The 12049-nt window shown below is 37.5% G+C and overlaps 1 protein-coding gene across 1 annotated transcript in view; it reads left to right on the top strand.

Annotated features, from left to right (window-relative positions):
- dbo (Kelch-like protein diablo) overlaps positions 1 to 7856 on the top strand; it is a 351633-nt gene extending 343777 nt beyond the window's left edge. Inside the window, exon 12 of the mRNA XM_068227482.1 lies at positions 7504 to 7856. Within this exon, the coding sequence (XP_068083583.1) occupies positions 7504 to 7525 (22 nt within the window). The 3' untranslated portion in view covers positions 7526 to 7856. The remainder of the gene's footprint in view (positions 1 to 7503) is intronic.
- Positions 7857 to 12049: the final 4193 nt, after the last annotated feature.

The following is a 12049-nucleotide window of genomic DNA, read 5'->3' as shown; positions in this document are numbered from 1 at the left end:
TTCACACCCTTGGGGAGAGAAAACTGATAGTCCGTTGTACTTGAAAACGGATGGAGCACTGTTGCCGCTTTTGTTTCTGAAGAAAGCCCATAGCTCTTTACTATTGGAACTAAGGCTGTGGATATATGAACTGTAGGCATCACGGATTAATGATTTGAGTTTGTTCCTACCCAGTCTGTACTTCTCCCACCTACTGTCAGTTGAGTTTTCCTTCCATTTCCTGTATAAACAATTTCTCTTTCGAATACCCGATGTTATCTTTTTAGTGATCCACGGCGTTTTACGCTTATTAGAGATGGAAACTTTCGGCACAATTTAATCGACACATTCAAAAAATACTTTTTTCCATTTTTCCCAGATCTCGTTGATATTTATATCGCTGGTGAAGGTCGTGAGGAGAATAGGAAGATTTTTTGATAGGAGAAAGGGAAGATCGTTCCAGTTAGTGCGGAAAAAATTATATCTTGTTCTGGAGTGGAGTATTGGGGAGGGTTTTCTGTTGGTCAAAGTTGTAATTATAGCTTGGTGATCACCAAATCCTGGTATTACGTCCAGGGACTGGACTGATTGTGGAGAGTTAGTAAGGAACAGGTCTACTGTGGAACGGGAATTCTGAGAAATACGAGTCGCTTCGAACACTAATTGATGGAGAAAAATGTCATAGAAGGTGGAGAGAAAATTATTTGCAAGAGGATTGTTTGGTACTGGGGCGGCATTTCTAGACCAAGTAATTTCCAGATTGAAATCACCGGCAATGTGAACTGCGTCGTAATTATTCTGCACTTGTTGAACACGCTCCAGGGAGGAGAGCAATGCATCGTTCATCGTTTGCGAGGACTTCGGTGTACGATACATTGATCCGATTAGAAATTTATTATTACCGTACGTAATTTCCACCCACACGGCTTCAGCTGTTGTCTCCAACTCGGGACGCCTAGTTGGATTACACTCTGGTTTTGCAGCAATAAGTACTCCGCCTCCTGTGGTTAGGGTCCGGTCCTTACGGAACAAGTCAAAAGAATCTGGTAGCACTTCTGAGTCATTAATTGTGTCTGAAAGCCATGTTTCACTGATACACACAATAGAGGGATCTAGGCTGGAGAGCGAAGCGAGAATATATTCTTTTCTGCCTGGACGTAAAATGCTGCGTGCGTTAAATGCAAAGAGAGTTAGATTATTATTTACATATTTACAGTTGTAGCTATTTAGAGAGTCACTGGTATTGGAAAAGAAAGAGTTCGTTAGTGGCGGCATTTCGCATTGCCAGCAAGTCCACGTTCTTCCCCCCTTCTTTAATTTCCTGTATTCTGATGTAGAAATTTGTGCACATGTCCTGTGACTACTTGACGGACAACTGTTACAGTTCACAAATTGGTTACGACGTCCACTGTATTCACATACTGCACAATGCTGGGGTCCAGGGTTCAATTCAATATCTCCAATTAACGCGAGAGTAAGGCACCACAGTGGCCGCCCAGCGATCGGAAGTCTGACAACTCTGCCTTCCCCATCACGACGCGGCCGCCCTACTGCCAGCAGCCCGAGACTTTCACTGCCACACCAAGTGAGACACTTAAGAGAACATTTTTCACTTACCAACAGTTTTTCCAGTACATGAATCTTCTTCAAATCACCACAAGACTTATCCGAATTCACTGTTACACTTTTCGCGTAGGTCACGACACTTTTTACCAACAATACTATAATTAATGCACGGAGAACACTTGTAACCACCGGCATGCACGCCGCCATCTTGAAGTATGGAGGCGGATTATAGATTATTGTGGAATTAAAACAAGTAAAAATCCCTAAAATTGTATTGAAGAAGAAACCAAAGATCAGGATTTTGGAATTGGAGGAGGAGGATAAAAGAATGGCATTCCAAGATTGTGTAAAAAGGAAGTTGCCTAACACGGAAATACGAAGTGGAGAAGAAGAGTGGGACAATGTAAAACATTTGTGGAAGCAGCAATTGAAGTATGCGGAAAAACTAAAGCAAAGGTTAAGGGAAAGGAGACACGGTGGTGGACAGACAAAATAATAAAAGAAATAAAAGAAAGGAACAAAGTGAAGAAAGAAATGGATAAAGAAAAGCAAAAAATGCATCAGAGGGATGAGAATAAGATAGAAAGGTTACATGTGGAATGCAAAAGATTGAAACTACAAAAGGAAGAGGAGAAATGTTGGGGAGAGTTTACCAACAAAATTGAACAAGATAGTCGAGGAAATCGGAAACTATTACACAGAGTAATAAAATCGAAAAGAATAATTCAAGAAAAAAATCAAGGCGTTAGAGAGAGAAGATGAATCCAAAGTACATGACGAAAAGGGTCTTCAGAAGGTGATGGCAAAGTATTTTGAAAAACTTTATAATGAGGATGACTGCTCAGGGGAAGAAGGAGATACGAAAATGGAAATAGATGGAGAAAAAGAAGAGAACCCAATAACATGGTTGGAACTTGAAAGGGCAGTGGAAGCAGTGACCGAAGGTAAAGCAAATGGAAAAGACGAATTCAATGCTGATATGATTAAGGCAGTTGGAGGCAGTGGACTACAATGGCTATACCGAGCCCTCAATGCCATATGGAAGGCTGAAAGGATATCTGAAGATTGGCAACAAGGAAGCATTGTACCATTGTTCAAGAAAGGAAATAGGAAGATATTGTGAAAATTATAGAGGTATAACCCTATTATCAATGGGCTATAAATAATGGAGAAAGTCATACACAAAAGACTGAGGGATATAATAGAAACACAGTTAGAGGAAGAACAATATGGCTTTAGACCAAATAGATCAACAATAGACTTGATATTTACAGTGCGAACAATAATGGAAAACCATCTGGAAAAGAACAAGGGAATCATCTTGGTATTTTTGGATTTTGGAAAAGCTTATGATACAGTTAAGAGAAAACATGTTTGGGAATGCCTACAAAAAAGGAATGTACCAAAATCATTAATTAACAAGATAAAAATGATCATGAGAGTAAAAGCAGTGTACAAGTGGGGAGTGATGACTCTGAGAACATTTTATACAAAGAAAGGTCTCAAAAAAGGAAGTACACTGTCGCCATTATTGTTTATTATATTGATGGATGAAATCGTAAAACGTGTAAAACAAGAGTATCAGTAGTGATGAAGTGAATGCTTTGGTATTTGCAGATGATGTGGTAATTTGGAGAAAGGGGGAAAAGGAAGTACAAAGGGGACTGGACGTTTGGAATGAAAATCTGAAGGAGTTTGGAATGGTAATTAGTAAAAAGAAAACTGTAGTCATGCACTGTGGAAAAGAGAAAAAGAGAAGCTAAGTGAACATAGATGGAGAATGATTAGAGAATGTTGAACAGTTTACATATCTGGTAGCATTATTAATGGAAGTAATGAAATCAACCCTGAAATTAATAACAGACTAAGTAAAGATACAACATTTTATCATCAAGTCAGAAAGCTTTTATGGGATGATGAAGAACCCAAGAGAACGAACTTAACATTGTTTTATTTCATACCAATTGTAACATACAGATAGAAACGCTGGTAACTAATAAGAGACAAGATAGTAAGATCCGAGAAGTAGAAATGAAATTTTTAAGAACATCGGTTAAAAAGACAAGAAGAGGTAGAATTCAAAATACGTATTAAAATCAGAGAAAAGCTCAATATAGAACCGTTAGTGCAGAACATGCAGAAAGCAAGACTGAGATGGTTTGGACATGTAAAAAGAATGGAATTGGAAAGAGAAGTTAAGGGAAAGAGACCAGCTGGAAGACCGAGAAGAAGGCGGGTGGATCAGATTTGGAAGTACATTAGAGAAGCTGGATTGGATATGGCGGAAGTAATGGAGCAGGAAAAGTGGAAGGACTGAAAGGAGTGGAGGAGGCTTGTTAACCACACCCGGGAGACTGGAGTGGGACATTGATGATGATGATGATTATTATATATTGTATATATATTCCTGGAAAGCCCTTCTTGGAACATGTTTCTGCCTAAAAGTACTTAAGCATATCCTTCCATTTTCCACTAAAATTTGTATGATTGCTAATTTGCTTGCTGTCATGTTTTTCTTAGCTGACTTTATCACTAGATTCAATTTCTTTGTAAGTTCCTTCAATTTCTCCTTGCTTCCACAACCATTTCTAACTCTATTTCTTCCCAACCTGGACCTCCTCCTTATTACTCAGGTCATGTTACTAGCCATTAGTGTCGTGCAAAACACGCTGTATGCTCGGTTCATATTTGGCGAGTATGGCTATGACCGAACCTCGCTTCTCACAGGCGAGGCGAGCTATGTTCGTTCGAACTTGCCCCTTCATACTCGCTCCTTCACGCGCTGTCTCAGGCACAGGTAGAAGTGCTCGCTTCCCCTCGTTTTTGCTTAGCCGTACTCTGCTGTTTGTCTCGCGCACCTTTATCTATCGAAACATTCACTTTTGCCTCAATGGCGGACTTATGACTGGGCATGTAACTGACAATAGTTAAAACTCGTATTTTTAGACTGGGATTCTACATTATGCTGAACTCGGGCGGCCTCGTATATATAGGTAAGCAATACTGGAAAATACTGTAGTAAAAATCGCTCCTGTCGGAGAAATTGTTACCGAATTTCACGTGCTAACGGGTGTATTCCTCCTGGCTAGCATACTTTGCTGCTTTTATACGGAAACTAAATACACATTATTAATGCATAAGCTATATATTTCACTGCTAACTGTCCCAAAGACATTTTATATCAACTGTTCAATAAAGTCATTATAACATATAAAGTTAAATATAAACCTCAAAAGTAATTTAAAAAGTCTTCTTTGCTTAAGGTTTTCTATGGCTAATGCACAAATTCTAGCTCCGAACTAGGAATAGGTTGTGAGCTCCGATTTTTATTTTACGGATTTCCTGAAAGTAAAGTCAAGGTTCAACATAATATTAATGTAATGACTATATGCATATTACTTAAGTGGCAGAAAATGAAGAAGTCAATCATTAGCAAATACCTCACTGTCTGATTCACTGAATGAGCAGTGCTGCCGCAGTTTATAAAACTACAAGAGTACTAAGTGAATTATTGGTGCTGTGTCATGTTCCAGATCATCGGTTGCTTCTTTGAATACCGAGCTCGATAGCTGCAGTCGCTTAAGTGCGGGCAGTATCCAGTAATCGGGAGATAGTGAGTTCGAGCCCCACTGTCGGCAGCCCTGAAGATGGTTTTCCGTGGTTTCCATTTTCACACCAGGCAAATGCCGGGGATGTACCTTAATTAAGGCCACGGCCGCTTCCTTCCAATTCATAGGCCTTTCCTCTCCCATCGTCACCGTAAGACATATCTGTGTCGGTGCGACGTAAAGCAAATAGCTTCTTCGAATGGTTCAAGAAAAGATACCATCTCTTCTGCAACCTCATAACTGAAGCCATCTACCTTTTGGAAGGCATTATGATTTCGCAACAGAGCAACAATTTGATCATACTGCTTAAAAACAGGCTGTAACATCGTCTAGAGACTATTCCACTTCGTCATTACTTCTTGCTGTACCGTTGTATGAAGCTGGGCAGCAAGAACACTTTTTTTTTTCAGATACCTCACTACTGCTTTTGCGGCATTTATTGTGTTTGCAGATACTGGAGCATCTTCCACAAGAAATCTCGTTTCATCGAATACGTGCGCAAGTGCTGTATTTATACAGTCAGCAGCGCAATGCAGACGTCTATGTTCTTCGAAAGCTTTCTTTATGTTTGAACCCTGATCTGTTACAAAAATCATGTCTTTATAATCACATTGAGAAATGTTTAACTCGGACATTCTTTCGTAAACTTCCTCAATTGTACTTGTACTTGTTTTCTTTGTATTTGGATATTTTGTAGTAAAATGCACATTACTGATCAGCTTCCAATGTCTGTCTATATGCTGCGTAGTCAGCGTCAGATAATGGGTTTGGTTGTATTGGTCAGTTCACATAACAACAGTAGCCGAGCAACATTTGTCGTGCATGCCAGAAATAATCAGCGGCATTATTTCGCTTCGTATTTCATCTGCCTTAGCACCGATATTAATCAGTTCTTGCCCTAATTCTTTAAAGCCTTCTCCGGCAACAGTGTTAAACTGTCAGAAATCTTTGGCACACATGAAAACACACGCGTTAGTTATGGTTTACTTTGTAATGCCGGGCAATACTTGTCGAGAAAAGCCAGCATTAAATTTGCAAACGTGTTTTTTAAAACGAGTTGTATCTGATTTATATGTTAACAGTGCATTGCACATTTCACTGGAAACATACCCTGTCTACTGACTATCTGCAGTGACCACAAGTAGGAACTTCTTCCAAACATCAGAATTGAGCACATCTCTTTTGATTACTTTATATTCACTGCTTTGAATTTTAGCCATAACGCTGTCCGTTCATTCGCGTAGCATGGTGATTTTCAGCTCAAAACTAACGGGTAACTCAACCATTTCTTCACCCTTTTATACCTCCGAATTTCCGGGCTTTGCTCTATGTAAACAAGGGATTCCCTATATCTGGAAAAACCACATTGCTTGCAACGTCAGTAGAGCAAGCAAGACCATCCTCTCTAGTCAGCAAGCTTCGCTTCGAGCATGACGTGGCGAACGAATCGGAGCATACTCGGACATTTTAGATTACACGCTCCTCTCATGCGTGATACTGGTTGCATATGCAGCAAGGCACATGATGTTCTGTCTTGGTTACCCGTCTCAAGTTCGAACAGTGCACGACACTACTAACCATCCTCTAAGAGAATGGTATCTAGGCATTAAGTTCCAGCACATCTGGTGAGGAGATCATGAACTATCACCAAGACATGTGACTTACTGGCAGAGCGAGCAGCACTTGTGACAAATTCTTTGTTTTAGGACAAGTTGGTCTGTTCCGAATCAGACACTAAAATAAACACATTTACAAACCACTAATTTAGAAAGCAGCTTACAAAGTTAGTAAGGGAGGGGAATTAAAGAAAGAAAGATATTGTGTGGTGTTTTTCTAGTAATATTATTTCAGGATTCAACCTGAATTGAGAAACATTAGTAGAGTTGTAGCTGCATCAAATCTAAATGTCAGTTAGAAAACTTTGTTTAGTGTAATAACACATCAACAGAACGTCTTTCAAACTTAAGTACATTATCACAAACTAGCATTGACTGCAGCAAATGGAGAAATTGTTTGGCTTCATTAATGAAAAAGATGTTTTTTGCCTCTGTTCCAAAAATACCTTGATGTATAGTGTTATTAATTAAATTGATCCCCATATGAAATACTTGATATTGGAGACTGAAGCATGTTGTTTTCTTTCTTCTTGTTATCAAACGTGTGTGTTTGATTTGTTCTTTCCTTTTCAAATTGGAATAATGTGGCTGTATATCTTGCTTAAAAGTTAACATAATTTCTGCCAGAGTTATACACCTCACCATTTGGGGAACATAACTCTTCAAGAAATTTGTAGAAAAAATAAAGTTGTGAATTTATTCCATTTGTTAACCTTTCCATAACTATGTTTCAGTAAAAAGAAGATAACAGTGTGAATAAGTTCTTGTCATTTGCGGACTTGCTGATAGGAACAGCGTCTAGTTGTGCTGCCACGAGGAGAATGCCGAAGTATTGAGGTCTATTTTGTGACTCATTATTCACATGGTATTCTATGTTTGTCAGAAACTGGTCTATCCTAAATATATTTTATTTTTATAATATTTTTTGTCCTGTGACAATTTTCAGATTTATCCATTTTTCAGTGAAGTGGACTATGTACAGATATTTTAAAAGCTTCCATTTATGTTGTAATTAAATATAAGTTTTGTCTTATATGTGATGTACATATGTATGTAACAGAGCTGATTTGGAAATTAAATGGAACATCACGATATCTGTGTACTGTTGTTTACTTTTAATTATTTACAACAGGGGTGTGATGGATGTGACATTGTCACCAGCTTCTTTACAAGATGGCCTTTTTTTTTAAATCTCAACCAGTGTATGTGGAATTTTTTAAATTCATTGTTGAGATTTCACATAAATCCGGAGTTCCCATGGCTATGATCATATTATCAAAAGTTGCTTAAATCTACAAGTTTGCTTTATTATTAACACGCTACTGTCCATACCCATAATTTCTATGGGATGAAAAATAAGTGCAGGCGATACTGTAAAGGTGAGGTCTTACAGTGCCAGGCTGTTTTAATGGAAAATGTAGGCTTTCAGAAAGGGATAAAAAAGTAACTACTCCTCTGTTTTTAAAGGTATGAAAGTGAATCTTAATCAGGAAGTGCAAAACATAGTCATCTAAATTCAGGATCATTTTTTGATCATTAGGAAATTATACCCCACTTAATTATTTAAAATAATTTATTCAAAAAATCAAAGTTGGAAAATTTGATTATTCCTAGTGCCACACACTTTGAAATGGAGAAAAAATGAACATGGAAAGGCACACTTATGTAATACAGTACAAAAACCAAGAAACACATTTTGTTTGTTCTAAAAATATCTTCAGGGGTGTCAAAAATCCCAAATTCTAAAATCTAGCATATTGAAAAAATACACCAACAACGGAAATCAACACAAATAAACCCAATTAGATGATGACAGTGAAAATAAACAGCTATATATCTAATGACTGTCAAGTCAATTGGTAACCTCTCAGACTTCTTGGACAGTGATTCCGATCTTAGTGACAAGTTAAGTGCCGATTTCACCTCAGACAGTGATTTACCTGTGCGGAATGTGACTGTACATAATCAAGCGATAGTGATGATATTGATACTAACAGTGACTGGGAACAAAAGAATGTTGACCAGGACAATCCTGCACAGGTTCCACAACCATTCCTTTAATTTCCTCCTCTTACATCACTCTTGTTACACCTCAATGCCATTAATTGTCATGCCAATATTAGATGCCATTTTCAGTCCAGAAGCTTATCAAAGAATAAAGAAAAGAAGTGTCTGTCAGAACGATGCTGGCAAGTTTCGCTCATGTTGCGAGGAATTAATTATTTTAACCATAGTGGTCAATTAATTATGTGCGTATTGTCTTCAACTTAATCTTACCTTCAACATACAACACTTACTCTGCCTTGTCAATACTTAACCATTTATTTTATTTTACTATCAGCCATACATGTTTCGAGAGCACCAAATGCTCTCTTCTTCAGTGGTACAAAACATCAAAATATTTTGGACTTGTTACATCTATGAATAATGAATTCTACCTCAATATCATTTATACAATTTAAGCGTCCATGACACTATTACAATTGGTCCGGGGTTTCCGTGGATCACAGAGAGATAAGAGGCGCCTGGAGTGAATGGGTGGACAAGGAATTAACTAGAGCAGAACTTAACACCACACATTTTGAAATGTTAATACTTTCCTTTTTTTCTAAGTTTAAAAGTGTAGAAATAAAAAATCTGAATGAATAACAACCATACGAGTTCGTCAGCCTTAACAATATAGTGGATTTAGAAGTCAGGATATCAGGTACAAAACTTGAGAGAATTGCAAATGTTAATTTACACAGAAAAGAGCTGAATTGCTGTTGGCAGGTACAAAATTTACAAGAGCACAATTTGCTCCTATCATTTACACTACAGGGGAGTCTGCGCTCCAAATGAATCGTTTTTTTTTTTTTTTTTTTTGAAACAGCACATGTCAATAAATCTTAGTTTGGAGATATCCACCTAAAACATACAGTGACAGTGACAAGTGCTGTTTCTCCAACAAACTATTATTTCCCAGGCAGAGCTACCAGATAAAGCAATGCAGTGACGTGTGTAGTTTCTGCAGAAAACGATAGATCTATACTTAAAGACTGTATTACTTGCCTTAACTCAATTGTGGCAAAATCTTGACATGTGTCGTTTCAAAAAAAAAACGATTCAAATATAGTCCAGACTCGCAGAGGCATCAATTTCTTATGGTACACATAAATTCCATCTGACACCCTATTGGTTGTCCTCCATTACAGTATTTAACATACAGTTGCCCTGTTGGGGGCTTATCTATTGCTCAACATTTATATAATTTACTGTTCCCAAAGGGAACTAACACCAGAAACACTTACTGAATAAAGAGAAGCATGGTTGCCCATAATAAATGGCCTTAATGACAAAAGAAAAAGTGAGTTGTAACCGGCCATAAACAAAATGCAAGGAGGCGAAACACCTGCACTCCTTCTAGAAATAGTTAAAATCCTAAGTGGGCTTTTGGCCCAAAGATACGGAGGCTAGCCCTATACTACACCGGGGTGACAAAATGAGAAATGTTAATGCCAAATAAGTACAGTATTAAGAAATTTATAGATTTAGAAACTTTAGTCACTCCATGCCAAGTTGAATGGGAACCAACTGAGGGTAATATTTCTTTGTTCCCTTACATTACATATTTCCCAGTAGGGAATAGGACAGAGTCCTCAGACTTGCCAAAAATTCTACATTTAAACCACCAAATTTAGAAATTTACATTAAATAAAAGAGTTTAAAACCTTCCCCTCAAACTATCTGCAGGACCTATCACATGTTTATGAAAATTCTGCCATTACCTTGAGCCTCTGGGCCTTCCTCACGCAGGCCTCTTTCGTATCAGTTCACACTGGTGCAGTTCAGACAATAAGGCCCTAAAGTGCCCAGCTTTTGTATTATTTCTAAGGAGAAGCTTCCAGAACCCTTTACTGATGGGTTGGACTCCTGTACACACCCACAGATTTAATCGGCTAGAAAAAATATTTACATTTTTCTGGTAGGTTGATTACTATTGAAGAAGGAACCAGCTGAAGTGTTCACAACTTTGATACATAAACAAAACAATCCTCAAAACCTAAGGTTTGCCTACTGCAAAAATAAACATTCCTTTATAAAATAATTGGACTTTGTCCTTCTAGAGGGAGCAGTTAAAGCAATAGTAGAGACATCTAACAGTTGAATACCAAAGTGTCTTGTAGTACACCAGTTCACGTTTGTTTACATAGATGGCCTTATAGAAGGCGCACATTTAACTGGTCGGGGATGGTGTACCTCTGGTACAAAAATATTAACCAATTGTTATCAAAATCTCCAAATCTGTCCCTCTGAGATCACTATCAATCTTGTACAAAAATTACCAATATTAAACACCACAGACAACGTAATTTCTTGGAAATTAAAAATAATAACTTTCTTGTCACTACCGTTCATTAATTTGAGAACTTTAAGTATGCCACACTGTTTAAACAAGACTAAATTTAAACTATGTTCAAACAAAAACAAAAGAAATAAAAAGTATTAAATCATTCAACTTGTTACAATATAAAATTAGTGTCAACTCTTATTTCCCAATGCTCTCCTCTCCAACACTGCTCTGTATCTACACCTGTAAAGAAAAATACATTTACATAATATCCTAGTCTACTAATAAATGTATTTGTGTAGTTTACTACAATGTAGTTAAGTGAGTACCTTTGTCACTCAAGTTTTACAGAACGTTATATTCATTTGTACATAGGTTAGTGGAGACTCGAGAAGATATGAGAATCCAATCAATGATAAAAGGTTCCACCTAATCGATACTTTCTCTTTTTTAGCCTTGGGCTATTTATAAAGACATTAGTAATCACAGAACATGTTTCGATTGCTTAGCAATCATCATCAGCTGTTTTACATGTAGCTTAGGTAAAAATAGCATAAAATCAATCTCTTAATTTACATTAAAACATTAAAAACAGGTATTACTAGAAAACGTTCAGGTGGGAGGGGGGGAGTGCATTGAGGGCGGTTGTTAGTTGGACATTAAACTTAATATTAAAAACACTTATTGGACTAAAATGTCTTAGGTTCACTATAAGTCCTGAGAGCTTTTCCAATAAAATCACTTGCTGTTAAAAACTTGGCGATTTTTGGTAAAATGCTCCTGTTGAAATGTTTATGAAGTGTTTATGTCTTCTTAAAACGGCTTCTGGTTTTCTTCCCCGTCACTCGTCTCTTATTAGGTGGAAAAGTGTGGCCTGCTGTTGAATGAAGTCTACTATTTGGTATTCAAGAACTTGTTAAGTTAGATCGTTTGTATTACGACCCTTGTCC

This window comes from Anabrus simplex, chromosome 4 (genome assembly GCF_040414725.1).
Source record: "Anabrus simplex isolate iqAnaSimp1 chromosome 4, ASM4041472v1, whole genome shotgun sequence".
Lineage (NCBI taxonomy): Eukaryota > Metazoa > Arthropoda > Insecta > Orthoptera > Tettigoniidae > Anabrus > Anabrus simplex.
This window is presented reverse-complemented; position numbering and strand designations above follow the sequence as displayed.